The sequence below is a fragment of the Myxocyprinus asiaticus genome, chromosome 16 (genome assembly GCF_019703515.2).
Source record: "Myxocyprinus asiaticus isolate MX2 ecotype Aquarium Trade chromosome 16, UBuf_Myxa_2, whole genome shotgun sequence".
NCBI classification, from domain to species: Eukaryota; Metazoa; Chordata; class Actinopteri; order Cypriniformes; family Catostomidae; genus Myxocyprinus; species Myxocyprinus asiaticus.
Window position 1 is genome coordinate 30,912,472 of NC_059359.1, and position 24,587 is coordinate 30,937,058.

A 24,587-nucleotide genomic window follows, 5' to 3' on the forward strand; every position below is an offset into this window, starting at 1 on the left:
TCAAAAGACAGAAAATAAATGATCATCAAAGGAATAGAGCTGTTCAGGTTGTAGTCCACAAACCAGGAAGAGAATTCAGCATGGGTTCCCTATGTCTTTTCCTATGGGTTTTTCTAATGTAATTCAATACGGCTTCAGAATTCACGTTTGAGGTATAACTGTGTAACTTTCCCAATGGAAAGATCTAAAGATATAAACTTGCAATTACGAGACTGTTTTTATGAAAAATAAAGTCACAATTGCGAGATACAATGTGAGGACTTTTATTTTTTATTCCGTGGCAGGAACAAGGCACCATACAAATTGGACACTTAAACATAAATAACCATTATCTGTATTGTTTGTAAAAAAATTAATAAAAATAAACTATATCGTCGACTCCTACTTCCCACGGAAATTAGTTAAGTTCGTCTCCAATGTTAGGGAAATAATTAATACTCATGCTTTAATATGTGCTTCCCTGTTTTTAAAGTTGTACCTACTGCCCTGACTATGGTCTTGACCACAGGAAAAGTACAGATGAGAACATTTAATATGCAAACAAAGCATGCTATTGTGATCGCTTTTTAAACGTCAGAAAATTCTGACTGCCAATAAACTGCTGTTTTTGGTTAGGTGTCGAGTTGGCATTAACACACCATTACTTTGACTTTCGAACAGATTTACACATCTTGCAGCTCTCTCTTGCCAAGCTGAGCAATTAGCCCAGAAAAAAGGCAGCCATTGACATGCCTGAACAACTTCATCTGGCTATGGTTTTAAAGTAAAACGCACACAATTTTTTTTAGAGAATGTTCTCTTTAAATGGACAGGAGGGGCAAAGAGACATGAGTATTATGAGTAAGAGAAAAGAATGAATCAATATCTGAGGTCATGGAACCACCTAAGAGCCGGAGACTAACCCAATGACTTGCTGTTTGGGTTAACGGTGCCAAAAAGGCCTATGAAATAAAAAATCCTCCCAAGTTCAAATCCTTAAAATTTCACCTAGCACTGAAAACATGTTCAGGGTTATAAAAAGGCCACTTCTTTGCTCACACAATTTATTTATTTTTTTAAAAATACAAAGACACCTATACACATATTTCATTAATAAAAAGAACAAACATAAGTGATTAATGTTATGAATATGGAAAGCATCTACACTCAACCAGAACTCAGCACTCAAATATAGAAATGATCGTAAAATACATGCATTGAGGGGTAAACCCAGCAAAGCACAAAACGGAGCATTCAATGTAAAGGCACGAGAAGTTTTTGCCCTCATGATGTAATATAAGCTGTGTAGGCTTACGTTGCTTATAGGTTGCAAACCAGGCACTCATGTCTATGTGCTGCAAAAAAAAAAAAACATTTGTCTCATTTTCCAGTAAAAATACCTAAACTTCCTTAAAACAAAAATACATTTACTCGAGAAGCAAAATTGCACAAAATATTAAGATTTATTTTCAGAAAATATATCTTATTTATCTTGTATTTTTCTTTATTATTCTTTTCTTTTATTTATTTCTATATATAATTATTATTGTTATTATCATTTTGCTTGTTTTAAGCCTATATCTTACAAAATTTAGAGAGGTTTATGCTGGAACTAAGAAAAAAAAAAACTATTTGTCAGTGAAGTAAACTTAATAGTAAACAGATATTCTAAGAGAACAAGACTTCTAGAGTGAATTTATCTACAATTAAGAATTAGACATTTTTTATAGAAAAACTAGACAAAAATACTAAAATAATTTTTTGATCAGTGCAGACTGATCTACCAAGCATAAAAACCAATCATAATCATTCACTCTTAAGGCACCTCATCAGTATATTTGTTCTTCTCAACATACAAGTTCTTCCTGCAGCTCATTTAGTGGTTTTCCTTTCTATCTGGAATTCATAACATGCCTCACAGTGTAAGCTGACCTTGACAAGCCACTGTATCGAAGCTGAATACTTTGTTGACTTGTTCAAATGGCAGAAGCGCTGAAATATAAATACAAAAGCATGACAGCACTGCATGCACGATGCTTTCTCTGGCACTATGAGGCTTTTCCACACAAATGGAAAACTGTCATTCATGAGGCTGCAGAGCTTAGAGAGCAGCTCACGAAAGTTCATGTTCTTTGATATCAACCATAGCTGAAACCACAAGCACCCAAAACACTGACAAAGAGAGAAAACGGAGTTAGTTTTGACACTACAAAGCATAAACTGTCTTTGGATACTGCAGGAAACATCTAGAGCTTGAGCAGAAATTAATCTGAGGTTGAAGAACATCTTAGAAAGCCTGTAGAAACAAAATTCATAAGTGAAACATTACAATGAATACTAAACCTTGTTATTATTTCTAATCCCGATCTTCAAAGTCTTAGTGCACGCAACATGGCATTCCCCTTCGAAATGATTGGGGTTTGCACTCTTCCTCTGTAATTTTAGTGTCTCTTTCACTTTCATGAAGCGGTAGAAATATATTCAAGTTTTCAGACCAGTGACACTCCTTGAGAGGGGGCGGTGAGGACAGTAATGACATCCGGCCGCCCAATGCGGGTGAGAGCGGAGCAGAGCAGGCCCAATGTGGAGCCCTCCTGCTGGGCCCAGTCAGTCAATAAGGTGTGGATGGGGTCCTGGCCCCGTCCAAACATGTCCACACGCTCTTGTTCGTAACCAAGCGTGGTAGCCAGCTGCCTCCAGCTCCGACTGCCGCTCTCCATGAGAAGTCGCTCTACCTCCTCCTGCCTGACGGGGGGCAGGTTCACGTAAAGCCGTGTGTCTTGTTTGCTGTCCCGTTTACTGCCTGCCAGAGTGTGAAATTGAACAAATTCCTAATCAGTCGTTTATCCAAAGCAAATTACAGTACATTTATTACAGGAACTCCTATGGGAATAGTTCACCCTAAAATGAAAATACTTTCATCATTTACTCACCCTCATGCCATCCCAGATGTGTATGACTTTATTTCTTCTGCAGAACACAAACAAAGATTTTTAGAAGAATATTTCAGCTCTGTAGGGCTATACAATGCAAGTGAAAGCTCCAAAAATCACATAAAGGCAGCAAAAGAGTAATTCTTCTGACTCCAGTTGTTAAATCCATATCTTCAGAAACTATATTATAGGTGTGAATGAGGAACACATAAATATTTAAGTCCTTTTTTTTTTTTACAATAAATTCTACTCCCAGCCCAGTAGGTGGTCATATGCACAATGAATGCGAATCACCAAAAACAAAAAAGGAGAATCTAAAAGTGAAAGTAGAGATTTATAGTAAAAAAGGACTTAAATGTTGATCTGTTTCTCACCTACACTTATCAGATCTCTTCAGAAGACATGGATTTAACCACTGGAGATTTACGGATAACTTTTATGCTGACTATCTCCTTTTTGGAGCATTTGGAGTTCTTGTCACCATTCACTTGCATTGTATGGACCTCCAGAGCTGAAATATTCTTCTAAAAATCTTCTTTTGTTTTCAGCAAAATAAAGAAAGTAATACACATCTGAGATGGCATGAAGGTGTGTAAAAGATGAGAGAATTTTCATTTTAACTTGAACTATCCTTTAAGGGCATATTAGTAGTGATTGTACAAAAAAGTAGTGTTGTCAGTCGATTACATTTTTTAATCACGATTAATCGCAGATTTTAAAAGTGCTGAATTTGTCACTATATATACTTCTTTTCTTGTCAAAATTCATTTATTTCTGTCTTAGGAAAGAAAACAAAACAATATGTAGCAATATAATGCTTTATTAACATTTTCCAAACAAAGCGGTGCACAGTATAAAGATAAAGACAACGCCAGTACCGAGTGCCGCTTTGAACTCACCATGAAATGCACTTGCAAACGAAAATTTCTCATTCTGCGTTTTGGTGATAGTTAAGACTTGATGTGCTTCTGTGGTAATAAAAACGTGCCTTACAGCTCCTTTCTCCATCATTTTATCACTAACATGGAAGCACTGTCAGAGATTCTTTTATTTAATGAGATAACCTCCGTGGCTCTATCATAGGAAATAATGCGGCGGTCAACAAGCATGTTAAGACAGTTCAGCCCATTGAATGTCTATGGGACCGCCGCATTATGCTGTTTTATGCTAAGCCACAGACTGTATATAAAGATGGACGACGCGTCTCCACTTCCTCACACTGTACAAAAATGAAGCCAAAATATCCCGGAAACGGGCGCTGCCATCTTGCACTGATGACGTCATTTGGAGCCAGAGTCTGTGCAGTAGTGATCGTGGGGTGGAGCCGCAGTATCTTTAGACAGAGTATAAATCAGATTTTTACCAAATTATTTTCTAAAATAAAAAATAATTAGTAACTGCTAGCTACCAATCACCTGCTTTTTTCCACATAGCTAACGTTAGATTGCTTGTTGTCTTAGCTAGCTTACTAATACAATTAATTTACTGATTAGCTAACAAAGCACAAATTTTACTTACAGAAAAAACTGCAATGATCCATTAGGTTGGTTAGTACAGTTTACTGCAGAACAACTCATTTTGTCGGTTTGAAACAGACAATCACAGTTATGGAAAGTTAAAAGTTAAAGTTAACGCTTCATTTCCTCCCTACGTTCCCGAAAAGAAGTCCACAGGTGCCTCTGCGACTACTTCGCTCAGAGAAGCTGTCAATCACAGCTGTCAATCATGACGCCACACCCCCTTTTTATATAATCAACTAACTAATTAAAACAAAACTTATCAGAAAACACTTGAACATACAATCAACATGATAAGAACCACCTAAAATGACAGAAACCATCTTTGGGAAAAATTTATTTGAGGTGTACTTTGATTTTTTGTTTGGCTCATGTCCCATTCACTAACATGGAGGGGGTGGGGTTTATGACCTATACTGCAGCCAGCCAGCAGGGGGCGATCGAGATGTTTTGGCTTCACTTTTGGGGAGCTATCATGTCGTCCATCTTTATATATAGTCTATGTGCTAAGCTTGTAGGCTCCATCTGTAGAAGGGATCTGGTGCTGTGGCGTGAGTCAGTGTAATGACTCCAGGCAGACACATTACAAAGTTTCCGCCCTTCACACCAGTGTTTATGCTGTATTAACGGTAAATGCATTAATGGTGATTAAAAAAAATTAACGCGTAATTCTGACAGCTCTACAAAAAAGCTTTGTTTTTCATCTTAAAAGTAATAAATATTAGAAAAGTCTGATATGTGCAGTCTGGTAGTTTTAAAGGGAGGAACACTGGTCCCAAAATGTATCTGGGCCGGTTGCACCAGCTATACGCAAGTTACAACTTAGCCTAGCTGTGGTGTAAATGGGCACTAAGTCACACTTTACGCACTACTAAATATTTGAGCGTTGCACCATTAAACTTAGGTAGAATGTAACCCTACGTATCAACTAAATATTTACGAAAGCCTGCGACCAGGAGTAACGGATGGAATACAAAGCAGAATCACTTAATTACATCAATGAGCTCATGTTTTGCGTGACAGGCTTCAATCCTTTCGACATATATGATGATGTTGCATAACACGTGTTTAAATTTTCGGGAGAAAACATTATGTAAAAAAAACTTACTCAGCATGAAACCGGTGCACTATCCTGTGTACACCACCCGGTGTCAAGTTTCACATATACAAAATATATAAGATATTAAAATGAATAAATGACTATTTTTCCAGCCTGTTGTATTAGTATTTATTTATTGCCCCTTATTCATTTTAGATACAGTTATTAAATATTGTTATTTACATAGTCTAAATAGCCTATACCATTAATGAAATCTTGTTTTATTACATATCATATTTTAATGGGGATATAATTTATTATAGCTGACAGTTACGTGAGAAAACGAGGTTTGAACATCAACAGTAACAAGATAAAACTGAAATTCACGGCTTTTGAATACTTCTGTGTACAAATTTGAAGGCTGCTTATTAGATCAATTTAGGTAAATGTCATATTATGCGACTACGCATTACTTTATGGAGAGCTTACCAAGTCTTGCCTTAAGAACAGGTGGTGCAACCAAATTAAGCACTGACTTAATTACAAACTAACTAGTAGTTACTAAGCCCTTAGTGTGAACTTTACGTCCCAACTTAAGTGAGACCTTACGCACAAGCTGGTGCAACCCGACCCTGGACATTTAAGCTAGATTTAAAACGTATGAGCTTCATTGCATTAGATGCACAGTTGAAGTAGACATGTTCCACTACTGTATGACAGTGTCCAAATACATTTTGTCTTAATTTTGATCAACATACCTATTGCTTTAACATGTAAAACCCAACAACAAACAAACTGTATGTGCTTGTGCTATCTTTCCTTAAAATATATGTCACTTTGTTTGATATTTTGTTATGTATGTAATGACACTCATACATTTTAAGTTTGGCTTAAGTGTTCAAATAATTTTTTAAGTCCACTGTATCAGTGTTTAAGGTCTTCTTTTGTACCTTTGCTGGGCTGGCTGTCCTGAAGGCTGTGAGAGTCCAGGAACACACCACTGTCACTGTGTAATTTCTCTCCCTCTCCAGCATTGTTCAACTCTCCGACCCGAGCTTTTGCCAGAGCCTGCTTCTGCTGACAGGACTTCCAGCTGCATACAAAACACAAACCAATGGGTTTATCATCGGACAGTAAAATCGCATCCTAACTGCAAGAATGACATTTCACTTCATAGACAGTTTATAGTATAGCAGTATGTTCTTAAACTGGATGTAATTTGCTGGTAATCAAAATGAATCAGAATGCTAAATATACAGTTTGAGCCTCATTTGTGAAACACAAGCAGAATTGTGCAACCATTTAAATGATAATGGTTTACTGACTTTCACAGAAATGTATTCTGCTTGTGTTTTAAGAATGACGTCCATTGTGAATCAGTACATTAAAGATGCTGTAAAAAGTTTTTGGCAGTTGTGAAAAATGTTGTAAAGTGAGGATGTTTTCAAAACCAATGTCATGAATAATTTCTATTTATCAGTTAACTTTATACAAAGAGCAGTAAGCGTAAAAAAAAACAAAAAAAAAATATTTGGTGTGACCACCCTATGCCTTTAAAACCAATTCACCTTAGTACACTTGTGCACAGTTTTTCAAGGATTTCAAGGTTGTTAATAGGAAATTGATATTTCCTATTGACACACATATACTGTATATTGAAATACCATAAATAAAATCCTGACAGAGATATCAATGAAATAGATTTCCTGGAAATCATACTTGTCTCTGTTTCTAAACCACATGCGACTCGGCGTACACATGCGTGGACGTTGTATTTTGGCTTTGCAATACATAGTTTAAATTCATTTAAACAGACTGATCTCAGTTCACGTGACGTACAGTCATGTGACAAAACAACAGTGCTGATCACAGCAGAATTTGTCTTTAGGAGAAACAGCAACAAAACTACATCTGGTCAGAAACCTAATTCAGTTTTTACATTGAACCCTGTTTGAGTCAAAAGATTAGAGTCTCTAGTTTCATTTGATATGCCATTTGTAAAATTTGAGTGATTTATTGCAAAATGCCACTCCTGTGCATTATCACACTGAGAATCAATGTGTTCATCCAAAAGCTGAAAAATTTAGCTTTCAAAGGCTCTATATGGAGTTGAATATAAGGTGCATTTTGAATTGTTCTGAGACAAGTGCAGCCAGACAGCACACTGAAGGTTTAGTCATTCACTAAATAGGGATCAAGGGAGCACCCTAAAGCACTCTATGCAGCTAAGTGCATTCAATCCAAACTTTATCAAAAGTTCAGTTTCAGGCTGCAGATGATATTTGAACCACTCAACAGGTTTGGTAGACATGGGACAATGGTAATAGATTCAGAATTTATAATTTATAATTTTAACATGGTTGGCAGTGATTGGATGATAATGGTCATTACTTTGAATCAGAATTAATTATGACAATTTATGATGAAATGTCTGTAACGTCTCTAAAATATGAATAACCAACACTCCTGGAAACATAAACAATTTGATTTTAAAAAATCTGACTTTCTATAGCTTGGTATTAATAAAACATTCACAACTTAGTCCCACATATGTTGCCATCAATCTTTGGGAAAACTATTTGCAATTAAGAAATTTTTTTGCATGTTTATTAGATGCTATTAGTTACAAATCAAAAAGGGAAATGGAAAATGCACACAACAGTCACGCTCAGGTTTCTTGAGGTTAAAAAGCAGAAAAAGAATCTGACAATGGGACACTATTGTTTAATCAATCGGAAAACTCGGAGGCACCTCTCAATGCCTGTTAATCATTTTGCATGTTTGGATTTGCTGACATCAGGTTTGCTGGCATGTCTTCGGGAAGCTGGGTTTTGAAGAGAGTGCATTCAGTGGCTAAGTCTGGTGGAAATTAGTGCAACGGCTTACATTGCTTACAGCACTTTCAACAAATGACTAATGACTATAAGACTTCAGTCAGTCTTAATTAAGGTTACTTTTTCAAACTGTTTTAAGACCTCACCATTTGTAGGCGACATAGAACAGGAGACCTAGCACCACTGCAGCCAGTACAGACACATAGACCATGATGTTGTTGCCTCCCTGGTCCGAAGGTGTGAGTCGAGGGGCTTCTGACCCTGGAGCTGTGCTGCTCCTGTTATCAGTTTCCTCACTCAGAATCGGCCAGCGGGGGAATTCAGAACTCTCTGGCCGGGACAGGATGTTGAGGTCTTTTACTGCAATAAGGGATTTAACAGAAGAATTGACTGTTTTGACCTTTACATACATTAAACTATTAGGCACATACATATACAGAGAACGGATGGCACAAATGGTGTAAAACCTGAGCACGATTGTGATTTGAGAGCTCCAGCAGAGAGGACAGTTTTCAGTAAATAACAGCTGTTTGGTCTGTTTCTCAAACAAATCTATCATATGGCTTTCATTAGACATGGGATATAGTGCAAGAGAAGTACAGACTACTTTTATCATGCTTTTCTGTCCTTTTTGGAGCTTGAAAGTTACTGGTCAATGTATGTTTTAGTTGAATTGACAAGAACACTCATGACATTCAGCCCAACATCTCCTTTTCCATGAAAGAAAGGAAGTCATACAGGAATGGAACAACATGAGGTTGAACTGACAAATTTGTAATTTTTGGATGAAATATACCTTTAAAACTGAATCTGGCATTCAACATGTTTTGATAACCTCCAAAATGGGTTACAAGTTTAATGACTCATTAGGCTTATTACCGCAGTCTGGACATTTGAAGTAAACTCAAGTACACCCTAGAGCATTTACACACCTTAATTCTAAAAAACACAGATGCTTTAACATGCCTAGCCTTAAAATGAAACTCACATCTGACACACATCTGCTGTGAGTCTGATTAACACATCTGACAGACTAAAGTACCAGATTGTAATGTTGAAAATTGTGGAATGGTCAGAAGGATTCATGCCTCCAACCCTATATCCTAAAATAGATCCTGCACCCACACACACGCACTGTCACACAACTGCATGCATTCTTTTGTACACTCTCTCTCTCACACACACCACAGGCAGCCTACATGGATCAAACACTCGGTGTAACTGCCCTGACCTCGACAGGTCGAGTGACTGACTGATGACTACACCCTGCAGGGAACAAAGAGCAACGTGGGCCAGCTAGTCAACTGGTTTCCTCCAAACAGCATTAACACAACTCAGAGTGAGTTGTATAGTGATTCAATGAGGACACGATCCTCTTGAAACCTCCAGTCTATTGTGGCTTCTCCCAAAAGATGGTTTCTACTCAAAAAGCTTTATACACTGTGCATGTAATTTTTGTGTATTTAAGCAATTCAATGAATGAGAGCATGCAATGAGTGAGAAAATGTATGAAATGAAATGAGAGCATGCAATAAGAATGTAAAAATAGGAAACATTTGATATTTTAAAGATCTAAATTCACATTTAGAGATGTAAAACTATCTCTGTGATACTAAGGTCACTCCAAAAATAAACCTATGCAAGGTATTTATTATCAAATATTAGATCAGATCATGTGCATTAGATCTGGATCTGAACTGTATTGTTGCTTAGCTCATAAAAGGACAAGAAGAAAGTCTTAAGTGAATGCTGTATTTTCTCAAATGCACAAAGACTTGAGAGAAGTGTCTGAGTTTAAGCTCTCTCTGGTTGAACACACGTGTCTGCCACATGTTAGAAATCTAACCCATATACGCACATACACAGTTACACACACATAGATATATACTATTAGATATAGCTCTGCACATACTTCATACAAGACAAAAATCCTTCATCTTGGATGAAGAGGTAGATATCAGAGTCATGATCTTTTGGTAGTGGCCTGGAGACCTCTCAAGATCACATAAACGTGGCCTTGATCTGGGTCTCGAGGGGTCTTGTCTTGGTCTGGATCTCGAGGGGTCTAGTCTTGGTCTGAATCTAGGTCTCGAGGGGTCAAGTCTTGGTCTGAATCTGGGCCTTGAGGTGTCTAGTCTTGGTCTGGGTCTCGAGGGGTCTAATCTTGGTCTGGATCTGGGTCTAGAGCGGTCTAGCCTTGGTCTGGATCTCGAAGGGTCTAGTCTTGGTCTGGATCTGGGTCTTGAGGGGTCTAGTCTTGGTCTGGATCTGGGTCTTGAGGGGTCTAGTCTTGGTCTGAATCTGGGTCTTGAGGTGACTAGTCTTGGTCTTGATCTGGGTCTCAGGGGGTCTAGTCTTGGTCTGAATCTTGGTCTCAGGGGGTCTAGTCTTGGTCTGAATCTGGGTCTTGAGGGGTCTAGTCTTGGTCTGGATCTCGAGGGATCTAGCCGTAGTCTAAATCTGGGTCTTAGGGGTCTAGTCTTCGTCTGGATCATAGGGGTCTAGTCGTGGTCTGGATCTAGGTCTTGAGAAGTCTAGTCTTGTTCTGAATCTGGATCTTGAGATGCCTAGTCTTGGTCTGCATGTGGGTCTCAGGGGGTCTACTCTTGGTCTGCATCTGGGTCTCAGGGTGTCTATTCTTGGTCTACATCTGGGTCTTAGGGGTCTAATCTTGGACTGGATCTGGGTCTTGAGAAGTCTAGTCTTGGTCTGAATCTGGGTCTCAGGGGGTCTAGTCTTGGTCTACATCTGAGTCTTAGGGGTCTAATCTTGGACTGGATCTGGGTCTTGAGAAGTCTAGTCTTGGTCTGAATCTGGGTCTCAGGGGGTCTAGTCTTGGTCTGGGTCTCGAGAACTCTAGTCTTGGTCTGAATCTGGGTCTCAGGAGGTCTAGTCTTGTTCTGGATCTGGGTCTTGAGAGGTCTAGTCTTGGTCTGGATCTCTAAGGGTCAAATCCTGGTATGGATCTGGGTCTTGAGAAGTCAAGTCTTTGTCTGAATCTGGGTTTCAGAGGGCCTAGTCTTGGTCTGGATCTGGGAATCGAAAACACTAGTCTTGGACTGAATCTGGGTCTCATGGGTTCTAGTCTTGGTCTGGATCTTGAGAAGTCTAGTCTTGGTCTACATCTGGGTCTTAGGGGTCTAATATTGGTCTGGATCTGGATCTTGAAAAGTTTAGCCTTGGTCTAAATCTGGGTCTCAAGAAGTCTAGACATTTAGTCAATTAGCAGACGGTTTTATCCAAAGTGACTTAAAAATGAGGAACATAGCAAGCAATTTGTCTTGCAAAAGTCAACAATATCTTCAGTATCGCACTGGTAAGTTCTCAGAGTAGCTGGAGAAGTATAGAAGAAAGACCAAATGGTCTTGGTCTGGGTCTTTGGTCAGGGGGTCTGGGTTTTGAAGAGGCTTGGTCTTGACTCCAACTTAACTATTGTCTTGGTCTGAATCTAGGTCTTGAGAAGTCTGGTCTTGGTATGAATCTGGATTTTGAGAGGACTAGTCTTGGTCTGGATCTGGGTCCCGAGAAGTCTAATTTTGGTCTAAATCTGGGTCTCAGGGGGTCTAGGCTTGGTCTACATCTGGGTCTCGAGATGTCTAGTCTTTGTCTGGATCTCGAGGGGGTTTGTCTTGGTCTGGGTCTCAGGGGGACTGGTAGTGGTCTAAGTCTGGGTTTTTGAAGGGTTTGGTCTTTACTCCAACGCTGTAAGATGTGCCCATTAACCTTGATATACCCAACAGAATGTACACAAACACACGCTGTACTACAAACAGAACACTCACCCATACAGACAGTGTCAAATTCAGGCATGCAGGGTCTGATCTCCACCTCATCGTCACTACAGCGTGAACATGGCACACATGATTTCCAGTCGCTTTTCTCCTTTGAGTAAGTTCCTGGTTTGCATCGTTCGCAAACAGTATTTCCCAGCGGTCCACAGGGCCGAACCATTCCGCTTCCATGGTTGCAGAGAGTGCAGGCTGCACAGAGACCATCTGTGCTGTTAGCCTCCCGCCACAGGAAGAAATGCTCACCGCAGTCACAATGGGTATCCTGAGTGGGAGTGCAGCGTGCCAGTTCCAGAATTCCAACAGGGCAGCGGGCACACAGCAGACAAGCTGAAAGGCCCTCTGAATCTGAGAATGACACACCTAAGGAAGATTTGTGCAACATTTATTAATAATAAAGGCATAAACATTGGCAAAGCAACAAAAACTCAACCAAGACAATGTTCACATCTAAGTATCAATCATAGGGGTCTTCAACATAAGGTCTGCGATCCCTAGCGGGTCTGCCAATTATTGTCAAATTAATTAAACAAAAATTTGATATTTTGTTTATTTCAACCAAAGCTGAAGAAGTTACAGTTCAGGTAAATGTTTAAGTGTCTCTCCCATATTAAAATGTGTATATTAAAATTAAAATGTCATGAACATCAATAATTTGAATGTTAGCACCATAACAATGTATGTAAATAAATTAATATTGTACTATTCATGTTATTATAGGCCAGGTTTAAAATTAACTCTAAATTGTATATAATATGTATATATGTCACTCTATATACAATGGGGTCCTTGGCCTGAAAAAGGATGAAGACCCCTGATCTATCAAAATAAAACATTTAAATGGAAAAGAGTAAATTCCTTTGAGAGCCAAGTTTATGTTTCGGAAACACTCACCATCTTGACATGGCTGACAGTTAGTGTCTTCCTGACCACACCTGGCTGCCAAACCAGTGCCTGCCGCACACATGCTGCAACATTCACCTGTGTTTGTGAACTGCTTACTGGCACAGGCCTCACCAATAGCCACCTTGAAAACACAAAAGCACACGTCAATGCCAGATTCACATTAACACACCAGAGCTAAAAATAAAATTAAAGGCGATTTGTAGCATCATTTTGCCCTCAGTGACTCAAAAAACAATACAACTATAGGACACAGAATGACTATTGTGAGGGTTTACAATCTGAATCATTGTGTTACTCCTCTTAGTCTCAATATTTGATGTCTATCGAAGAGATAACCAGAGCAGTAACATGAACATCTACTGATCTTCAACCAAAGAATTTAGTTGAGGAATTGATGGGATTGATTTGGTGGTGGAACGATTTACAAACTAATTCGCATTTTCCCACTTTATTTTCGGTCTTTTTCTATCTATAATCTCTATTTATATTGTTTATGAGTCTTGTATTTACATTTATTCATTTAGGGGAGACTTTTATTTAAAGTGACTTCCAAATGAGAATAATACAAGCAGAAGCTATTAATCTAAGGAAGAACTTGACTAACTAACTAGCATTTCTCAACTTTTTGCCTCTCTTTTTCAATTTATAATCTTTATTATCTGTATTTTTATACTTTTAGGATCAATAAAAAAAAAAGATTATAAAGTACTAAAGAACAAATGCCTGATACGTTACGCAGTTTGGACTTGTGGTCAGAAAGATCAACTTTGTAAAAACCTGAGCTTTTATTTGAAGGAGAACTTGCCATATCATTTAGTTTGCACACTGACTTGTGGAGAGGAAATGGTACACATGCGGAAAGGACATTATGTTCTTTCCCTCCAGCACAATTCCCTGTGATTTTGCATTAAATGAATCTTAAGCATTTAAATTGTGTTGGGCTTCCTGCGAAAGCCAAAAGTGAGTTTAAAGAGTGAAGAGATATTCAATGCAACTTTCTTTCCAGTTTGAGTCTAACTGTAAACAGGCAGTGACATTGTAATAAAACACACCCTTTCACACAACTACATCAATCAGATATCAAAGAGAGTCATTAAAGGATGTTTAATAGACTCTCCTGTCTTCTTATTCATGGGAATGGGACATTGTGTGCATCTGCAACCATTTCAAACAGATGCATCGGTAGTGGGGAGACCGGTGTGGCTTGGTACCTCAGGGGAGGGTGTGATGTGTCTGTTTGGGTAAAAGAGAAGCCTTTGAAGTCCCCCCCACCCCCCCAGCTCTACAGGTGTGTTAGAGGAGGTCAGGACTGCGGCATCTTAAACATGCATATGTGTAGGAAAATTACCCCTCACACACCCCCTCTACTTCACATCTGCCCCCTGGGGCTCTGACAAGAGCCAACAGATGCCTAACATGTAAACCTCCTTTCAAAGAGGGAAAGCAAAACCGAAACAGCCTCTCTGATGTCTCCTTTTTTCTCTCTGATCTCTGTTAGGGAGCATGTGTAAACCTGTTGAATGAGCACACGCACTCATAATCTCATAGAAACACCAATACACATTTGTACACACCATTCCACAGGGCAAAAACCCTCACTTTGTAAGTCAAGGGAGAAGCTGCATTCTGTATTTCAACCCCACCAGCCAGTTTTACACACCACTTTGCAAGGTTTAAGAAAGAGGAAAAGCTGAATAGTAAGAAATTAAAGTAATCAAATGTTCAAGATTCAAGAAAAATTAACATTCATTACAGAATTTATGTTTGGTGCTTCCCCCCTCTGCTAAAATGACAGCATGCACTCGAGCTAGCATGGACTCCACAAGTTTGTTTTAAATTTGATAATCCATGTTATCAGCAAGATTTGAAAATGTCCCAAAGAGCATCTTGTGTGCTTCAATGGAAGGAAATCTGGCCTTTTGTACTGAGGTAACATCAATGTCAAACATTTGCTTAAATTTGATTAGTGATCTTAAATATGTCTTCTTTTGTTTTGTCATAAAAAATTCTAAAAATGGTACTTGTTGCTTAAAGGGGTTGTTCACCCAAAATTAAAATTCTCTCATCATTTACTCCCAAATGTGTTTGACTTTCTTTCCTCTGCTGAACACACACACACACAAAGATTTTTTGTAGAATATTTCAGCTTAGTAGGTCCAAACAATGCAAGTGAATGGGTACCAAAACTTTGTAGATCCAATAGCGCATAGAAGCAGGATAAAAGTAATCCATAAGACTCCACTGGTTAAATCCATGTCCTAAGTCCTTTTTTACTATCAATCTCAGTTTCACTTTCACATTCTTCTTCTTTTGTTTTTGGCTGTTCGCATTCTTCGTGCATATCACCACCTACTGAGCAGGGAGGAGAATTTATTGCAAAAAGGACTTAAATATTGATCTGTTTCTCCCTCACACTTATCATATCACTACTGAAGACATGGATTTAATCACTGAAGTCATATGGATTACTTTTATGCTGCCTTTATGTGCTTTTTGGAGCTTTAAAATGTTGGTACCCATTCACTTGCATTGTACGAACCTACAGAGCTGAAATACTCTTTTAAAAAAAAAATTGTTCTTCAGAAGAAAGGAAGCCATACACATCTGGGATGGCATGAAGGTGACTAAATGATGAGAGAATTTTCATTTTTGAGTGAACTTTCCCTTTAAGTCGAAATGGCTAACAGGAAATGGAAAATTGAAAGATAGACAAAGAGAGAGAGAGAGATTGCTGAGCTCTACCTTTGGAATTTTCTGTGTTCTTATACGGTTTTTAAAATTTTCCAAACACCGTTAGCTGCGGGAGAAATTTGAAATTCTTAATGACAATATCACACCATATAATTTTTTACCCAAGTCATGACTAAATGCCACGTACAAGAAAAGACTTAATTATATATTACCTAGTAAAAACATTTGGGCTGAGCAGGAATGTAGAGGGGAGAGCATGCACAAAGACTTCCAGTCTCTGGGCTCATTCCACATAATGTTGCAAGATTGTTAATGCATATGAATGAAGCCACTTCACCCAAAACAGTCTCACACCATTGATCTATACACCAAAGATCTTGTTCTGCCTTCTTAGAGGATAGAGCCAGTCTGAATGCCACAGCTAGTGGAACAGCCTATTTTGCCAGTACAAGACCAACAAAGATTAGATAAAGAGTTCAAAGAGAAGAATTTGTTATATGGCTTTCCAAGTCACTTAATCTTAATGGAATCTACACATGGGCGTTTCTTCAACTTTGGACAATTTTATGTCCAAGGGGTTGACTTTTATTAAAAACTTTTTTGTTTTTGTGATAAAAGGGTCACATTAAAATGACTTTTTACCACTCCTTTGTCTTTTATTTGTGGCACTTCCTTTTTTGCATGGATTTTTTTTTTTTTTTTTTTTGATAGTTTTAGCCATTTAGCAGGTTCAGACTTTCAAAATATGGATTGAAAATCCATTATAAAACTACAAATTATTATTAGACGTTGAAAACTATGATAATCTAAACAAACAATTTCATTATTTGTGAGAAAATTATTTCTATAATTTTTTATACAAATTACAACTAAAATTAAGGCTGTCCCATAGTTGTGGCGTCATTTTCACCACACCAAAAAACTTGCCCCTAATACAGTAAAATTATTTTTTTCAAACGTAAGTGTACTTGTTGACCAAGTTGACAAAAGTGTCAGTAAAGAGCATGCTTGAGATGAAATAACAGACAAGTTATGTTTGAAGAAAACAAATAAATATCAAGAAAATATCACGTGTAAGCAGAATATTTTTATAAAGGCGTCTTTTCCAGTCCAGTTGTAATTTTGCCAAATTGTGCAAAAAGTGTGAAAATAATATTTAATTGTGTCTATTTAGGATACCTAAAATGTTAGCTATGAAATTAGCCATGGTAAAACAAAGGAGAATAATAATAATAATAAACGTTACAAATTTAATTTCCACCACAGAATTTTATTAACCCTTCCCTGGACTTGTAGATCTTTCAGACCCATTTAAAACCGCAAGACTACAGAAGGGTTACACAATACAGAACATGAGATATGGTGGAAATGACACTGTGGTAGGAATTTTCATGGCTTTAAGAAAAAAATGACAAAAATGTCATAAATCTCCTGTGATGCATGTTGGACATTGTTGACTCGTGAGTGTTTTAATGAGAATTTACTTTCTTCAAGTCTATAGGGCTAAGTGCCCAAAGTGGAAGAAACACCAATATACGTACATCAGTACATAGACAAAGACACTTAAATGTATGTGGGTGTACATGATACTGTGGCCCCAAAAAGTATTGATAATTTTGGACACTTAAGGTACTCTTAAATATGTCTGGATGTCATTTCATTACACAGTATACAAAATATCAAACCAAGTGGCGTCAGCTAATAAATGATGCTAGACCTCTTCTCAAAACGAATTTCCCTTTTGTTTATCTTGCCGTTTTATCTTGTCATATGACGCCAGTTCCCCTCATGTTCACACAGGCATCCCAACAGAGTTAATCACATTAACAATGGATATGTTCTACAAAGTTTGACAACCTAGAAAATGTCCAAAAACTGCTTGTTTTAATTTTTGTTCAGTGTTTTTGCAAAATATTTATTTATTATAAATTAAATGCCACTTGGTTTGAATGTTGTGGTATATTTTATTATATAATGCAAAGACATCCATACATTTTTAAGTGTGACTTAAGTGTCCAAATACATTTTGGGGATGTCCATGCACAGAACACACATACTGTATATGTTTGCTGAATGATGAGACCTTTCTTGAGTCCAGGGCTTTAAGACGAGTGAGTGAGTTTTGTAAGGCTGGTCTGAATGATGAGCACATGAAAGGGGATGTGAGCCCCAGGAGGCAACAGTGATTGACCCCATTCACCCCCACCAGCCACACAGACATCCACTGAGACAGAGCTTCCACTGATACTGAAAAGACTGACCGCTATCTTATCTCACTACAGCAAACAGTAGCAGAAGTCTGCCAATACCACACTGACGATCACGCATAGATATGTTTCACACAAAACTCCAAACGGTGATGCTAAATGCTAAACATGGCCTTGGGCATGTAAAACTTCAAGATCATTTACACGAGTGTCGGTTAGCAGATGGAGATAGTGGGTTGCCCCATCAAAATGAGTGGGAAATGAGAGGGGTTAGAAAAATGAGGTTGGGAGTTCAAGAGGAAACCACGATTTTGCTCCCACTGAACGAACTAAAGTGAAGTGGCTAAATGGAAAGTCAGATTACTGAGCTGCAAATTTTACCCCCTTGCTCTCCACAGACCAAGAAAAAATGCTGATAATTACAATGCTCCGGATATCCCAGGCCCCAGCAGTACTTAAGCTGTGGTTGCTTATCAACCAAGAGACTTGGGGTGGGGTGGGGTGAGCGTTTGGGGGGATTGGTCTACAGCCAACCCTGGCTCCCCCACAGAATGTGTGAACACACCAGGAGACATGGAACTGGATCAGGGCCGTATCATTTAATGCATTAACAACCACTGACCTAAAAAAAGACGGCAAAATCATTAAGCCAGAATGTCTCTCACTTGGGTTTTACATAATTCTGTAAAAGCACAATCGGAACAAACAAATTATCTGTTGTTTTGTGATTAACTGCTTTTATTTAGAGTGACAAAACAGTCTTTAATTCTGGTATTTGGTTTAGCCTAAAACAGGAGTAAATCATGGGGCCATTTGGCTCTGCTTTGACTATTCTGCAGGGTAATTTGGAAAACAAGACAACACCAATTCAACATATATCTTTCATGTGTTTTTTGTTAGTAAGTATGTGCATAATACATGTTTTTTGTGAATCGTTCAAATGCTAGTTCTAGTTCAAGGAATATTCCGGGTTCATTACAAGTTAAACTCAATCGACAGCATTTATGGCATAATGTTGATTACCAGAAAGAAAAGAAAAAAATATCTTTCTTTAAAAAAAGCAAAAATGGAGGTTACAGTGAGGCACTCACAATGGAAGTGAATGGGGCCAATTTCTGAAGGGTTTAAAAATAGACGTGTGAAGCTTATAATTTTATAAAAGCACTTAAAATGAATTCTTCTGTTAAAACTTGTTTATTATTTGAGCTGTAAAGTTACGTCGTCATAGCAGCGAAGTTGTAAAATTGGATATAACAACACAAAAAAGGTTAATAAGAGATTTTATCACACTAAAATCATGTTAACACGCATACTGTTTATGTCTTGTGTCTTTACTTTTGAAACAGTGAGTATTTTAATGTTTACAGACTGGCCCCATTCACTTCCATTGTAAGTGCCTCACTGGAACAGATTTTTGCGTTTTTTTAAAAGAAAAAGAGGGACGAGTTGAAATACATTTTTGTGTTAAACAACATTGTGCCACAAATGCTGTCGATTGAGCTCAACTTGTATTGAACCCGGAATATTCCTTTAATAATAATTATCTTTAACATTCTAAAAATTTAACAGTGAGTAAAAATACAAAGTAACGTTGGAAAATATTTTCAGTGCTAATACGCATTGAAAGCAACATGAACACAAACAAGAAGTTATGAGTCAATGTCAAAAATGCTTTGTAAAAATAAAAATAAAAAATCAAATAAGGAAAACTCACCTTCACGCCCAAGATACACGAACAGAGTAGAAGTGCTTGGATTGCTCCCTTCATCTTATCAAGACTTTTTCGAGATATAATAGGAGTCTTTTGTGCTCAAAACTCAGCGCACAATCCACAAATGTTCACAACCATAAAGCGTATATGGCAGGAAAGTTGTAAAACATCTACAGTCACTGTTCCGTGTGTTTTGTGCACTCATCCAGATCTCAATTGTCTTCTTTTCACACTAGTTTCCCCCGACACTTTCACTCGAGCACTCCGTGAGATGACTGGCGATGTAACTGTAAATGCGCATAATCCCCGTAAGATCTTTAAAACGTTACTGCATCATCTCTCTCCTATGTTTTCTTGACAGTAAAATCAACTTGTTAGTGTTGTTCCATCACTGAACTGCTCTTGTGGTCATGGTCAGCTGTCGACTAAATAGCTTCTGCTGAAGGGGATGGTAATAAACCCCCTAAAATTTCCAACACCCATTTTCTAAACGCATAGGAGTGCTGTGATTGGACAGGCTGGCGCATGATGGAGAAAAGCTGACCAAATTCTGTGATCATTGCATTCTTGTGGGAAGGGAAATGGGAATTCACAATGCAAATAACTGCCTCACAAAGCTCAAACATGGCATGATTTCAATAGGATTCAGCCTCGTAGACCAATGTTGTGTGTGTATATATATATATATATATATATATATATATATATATATATATATATATATATATATATATATATTAAATTTCTTGTAGGCTCCTTTCATTTCTTGTTTCTTTTAAATTGGTTCTGACTTTTGTTTTCATAACTTCAACATTCCTTGTTACTCACAAAAATTTACCATAACCATAGTTGCCGTGGTACACAGCAGCGCCATCTTTGTTTCAGGAATGACAACGAGGCTGTGAGGGATAGACGAGCTGTCTCTTCAATGGGTTGTACAGTTTTTTTTTTTTTTTTGGGATCGTTCTGCTGACGAAACATTGATAAATAACTTTCCAAGGAATTTCAGTAGACAAAACAATTCCATACAATATGAGCTGTGACAAAATTAGATGTGATCTAGGAGCTTTTTGAAAGCTTTACACAGTCCATGTCATTGAAGGGATGGTAAGTCTATCCCTCACAGCCTCGTTTTCATTCCCGTCATAAATCCAAGATGGCGCTACTGTGAATGATGCGTTCAAGTCCCCCTGGGAAGTTCTAACTTAGGAGGTCAGAAATCCTAAATACGACGTGATGTGCAGTCAAGTGATTTTAGTTGGAAAGAACAGACCCGTTTTGCAATTTCATATTTCTTTCTTTCTTTTTTACATTCTAGCGTAGGCTTTTTAGCACCAGTGCAACAAAATAAAGAGCAAAGTCAATCATTAGGTGTGTAATTAATGCTTTATCTACTTATTTTATCATTCTTCTGCATCCACGTATAATGTTGTGAAATATTGTTTTGTTGCAAACAAATGTCGCTGCATAAACCAGCTAAATGAGTCTTATTTTCTGGCTAAGTTTTATCGTTATTCATCATTAACAGTACAAAAAAAACGCATGCAAACTAAACTGCGCAGTCAGAATCAGTAAAACTGAATTATTACCAATAACAATTTGCTTCTGCCATTTTCTTAAATTGGCACACCCCCAACTCTGTAAATGTCAGGCCTTGAAGAAAATCCTGAATTTCCCATTCGTAATTACGACTTTGTTGTGCCATTCATGTGCATTCAACTCGTAAATGATCATTCCGACATGACTTGAATGCACCATAAGGTCTATACAAACTACAGTCACTGTTACTAAACTGTGCTTATAAATAAATAAATCCATTGGAGGCTTGTAACTATAGTATTTTGCTGTTCACTATGGTTACCAAGATAAATTACTGGTAAATCGGTATTAGCATAGATTAAAATTCACATCTCAGTCAAGGTTTGAGTTAGTTTGGGCCTTATAGATAAAAAGGGACACAACAATAGTTAACCTTATTCAGATCTGAGGGATTTCTGAGTGAAGTCGTAAAACTTAGCATGGGGTCTCGAGACATCAGAGAACAACAGATGGAGGCTTCCCTCGCATACAATTATAGTAGCATTTCAAAGAACGACTGCAAGAAATGAAAAAAAAAAAAGTAGTGAAGAAGAGATGGAGTAGGGCAGGCTATTCAATTAATTTGTCAGCAATTTGTTTAGCTTATTTCTTTCATTCTAGGTTTGACAGAGAATGGCTGACACAGGGAGTAGTAAATGAAAGCAAATATAACGGCCCCTAGAGTGCTTATGTCTTATTCTTGTCCTTTCTATCTTTGATCTCATGAATTGTTGCCAAATTCAATTTTAAGATTTTGGATGTTACCAAAATCTTTAAAAAATATTTTATTGTACACTGTAGCTACCATGGAAATGTTGGTAAGGCCAAGCCTTACCAAAATTTCCATGGTAGCTACAGTTTACAATAAAATACTGTAGTTACAGTTATTACATTACAAAAAATAATGGTAACTTGGTATTGTAACTTGGTAGTGTAACTACTGTCATAAATAAATAAATAAATCTGAACTATTTTTAGGTACTGTTTACAGTAGCAAAGCTACTACCGGTGTTATGGAAATGCAAAGACAATGGTAACCTATTATCAGGGTGTGAATTTGCAGATCACAGCAAAGAAATAGTAAAATTTTAATACAAGACGATGCCACGGCCTGACGGAGGACGGCAATGCAAAGACAGATTAAGGGGGTGGGAAAGACTTGGGGGTTATGTGGTTGTTTGCAGGTTGTTGTGGTTCAGGAACTACCCAGACAACAAGTGATTGTCAGGACGTTTTAACTCATGTCCCTCCCCCACTTCTTTTTGGGGTTGGAGGGGAGATGTCTGGTTCGACTAGGAACAAGGTGTCAAGCCCTCCTCCCATTGTCAGCCACAGAGATCACAGCTGAATTGCCACCATAACCACCAAATCTCATCTCCTTTCTGGCCTGGTGCATGTAGTGACTGGAAGAGGCGCATTCCATCCCTCCATGCCAGAGCTGACCCCCCCTCTCCCCCTGTCGTCCACTCAAATGTACCCCTTGGGGTGTTTATGGATCAGCCCACAGGATGCTCGGCCCACTGGGTGATCAAAGGATTCCCTACTCAGATAAATGTGGTGTAACTGTGACCCCTTCAACTCTAATAGAGTTTAACACGTCAGGACAGGAGGAGGGAATACAAGAGGGGCTTGATTTGAGAAAGGAAAGGACATATAAAACCTTAATTCAAGGATGTTCATTCAGGAGTGAAATTGAAGGAAAAATTAAATTTAATGTAGGATCAATGGTGATCAACAATATAGGTTTCCTTTTTATAAAGATTATTTAAAAATAGGTAAAAAAAAGAGAGAAGAAATCAATAAAAATATTAAATTAAGTAAAACAAAAAGGGTACAAATGTCTGAGACCACTAAATTCTTCTATTTTGCATTTTTCTAATTTAATACAAACATTTCCATTATACATTTTATTATTAGCATAATTTGAGTAAAAAGCTAAGCCAAATTAACAAATTACAGAATTTCTTAGTACTTGGTATGTCTCCCTTTTGCTTTAAGGACAACATGCACTCGAGTTGGCATGGACTTCACAAGTTTGTGCAAAAATTTATGATCCATGTTATCCCAGTATGATTTGAAAACGTTTTAAAGAGCTTCTTGTGTGCTTTAACCTCTTGAGACCCCACGTCCACATGCGTGGACATTAAGTTTTGGCTTCGCTGTAGACTATGCATAATTTAATTTAATTTAAACCGACTGATCTCAGTTCAGGAGATTCTAGGCTGTCATTAAAGGGTTGAAATTTTGACGCACCAAGTCATGTGACAAAACAACATAGCGCTGAGCACAGCGGAGTTTGTCTTTGCGAGAAATGGCAACAAAACTACATCTGGTAAGAAACCTCTAAGTTTTTACATTAAAACCTGTTTGAATCAAAAGAATAGAATCTCTAGTTTCATCTGATATGCCATTTTAAAAATGTCATCGATTTAGAGAGAAATGACACGCTGTTAAACACAGTGACCATGTAAGTGGACTATAGGCTAATTTTCCTTAAAATATCCTATATTCACTGTGCATTATCACATTGAGAATCAATGGCTGCATCCAAAAGCTAGCAAATGTTGCTTTTAGAGGCTGAATACAGAGTTAAGATGAAAATAAGCTGCATTTCAAACTGTTTTGAGACCAGTGCAGACAGACAGCACACTGGAGGTTAAGTCATTCCTTAATTAGGGAGCAAGGGAGCATCCTATAGATTTCCCATGCAGCTAAGTGCATTCACTTCTAACATCCGGTCAAAAGCTCAGTTTCATGCTGCAGATGATGTTTGGACCACTCAACATGTTTGGTAGACATGGGACAATGGTATTCAGAACATAGATTCAGAATTTTTCATGCAAAATATTATTTTAACATGGTTGACAGTGATTGGATGATGCTGGCCATTACTTTGAATCAGAATTAATTATGCTAATTTCTGATGTAATGCCTGTAATGTCTCAAAACATGAATAACAACACTCCTGGAAACATAATTTGATTTTAAAAAGTCAGACTTTCTATAGCTTGGTATCATGTAAAATTTCACAACTTAGTCCCACTGTCCACATATGTGGACAATACATTTTTAGTAAAACTATTTGGTCTAAAAAGCAAAACAAAAAACATTGTTCCTCATATTGTTTTGTTTCTCAGGGGCTAGTTACAAATCAAGAAGGGAATGGAAAATGCACACAGCAGTCACGCTTGGGTCTCAGGAGGTAAATGGAAGTAATATTAATATATATATTTATATATACACACACACACATTAAACTTTTCAAAATACTAAATATTTTTGTATTTATGCATTTAAATTAGACCTTGAATTCCAGATTTTAAATCTGGACTTTTGGACCACACTGTATATGATCAAAAGATCTTTCAGACTTATAATGGTAAGTAAAGATTCAAGTGAAATCA

At 37.7% G+C, this 24,587-nt stretch overlaps 1 protein-coding gene across 1 annotated transcript; it reads right to left on the reverse strand.

The window, feature by feature from the left end:
• Positions 1-276: 276 nt before the first annotated feature.
• nradd (neurotrophin receptor associated death domain) lies at positions 277-20,048 on the reverse strand. Its single transcript, XM_051721490.1, has 6 exons — positions 19,609-20,048; positions 12,985-13,117; positions 12,085-12,453; positions 8,449-8,662; positions 6,419-6,561; positions 277-2,782 (listed from the first exon to the last, which is right to left on the reverse strand). Exons 1-6 carry the CDS (start codon positions 19,660-19,662, stop codon positions 2,469-2,471), a joined length of 1,227 nt encoding a protein of 408 aa, XP_051577450.1. The 5' UTR covers positions 19,663-20,048; the 3' UTR covers positions 277-2,468.
• Positions 20,049-24,587: the final 4,539 nt, after the last annotated feature.

Bases quoted from the DNA above. Each gene is read 5' to 3' on its own strand.
- nradd (XM_051721490.1), bottom strand. From the start codon at position 19,662: ATGAAGGGAGCAATCCAAGCACTTCTACTCTGTTCGTGTATCTTGGGC. The intron at 12,454-12,984 runs GTGAGTGTTTCC...AATCTTCCTTAG, and splicing joins CTGTCAGCCATGTCAAGATG to GTGTGTCATTCTCAGATTCA. The intron at 2,783-6,418 runs GTACAAAAGAAG...ACACTCTGGCAG, and splicing joins GGACAGCCAGCCCAGCAAAG to GCAGTAAACGGGACAGCAAA.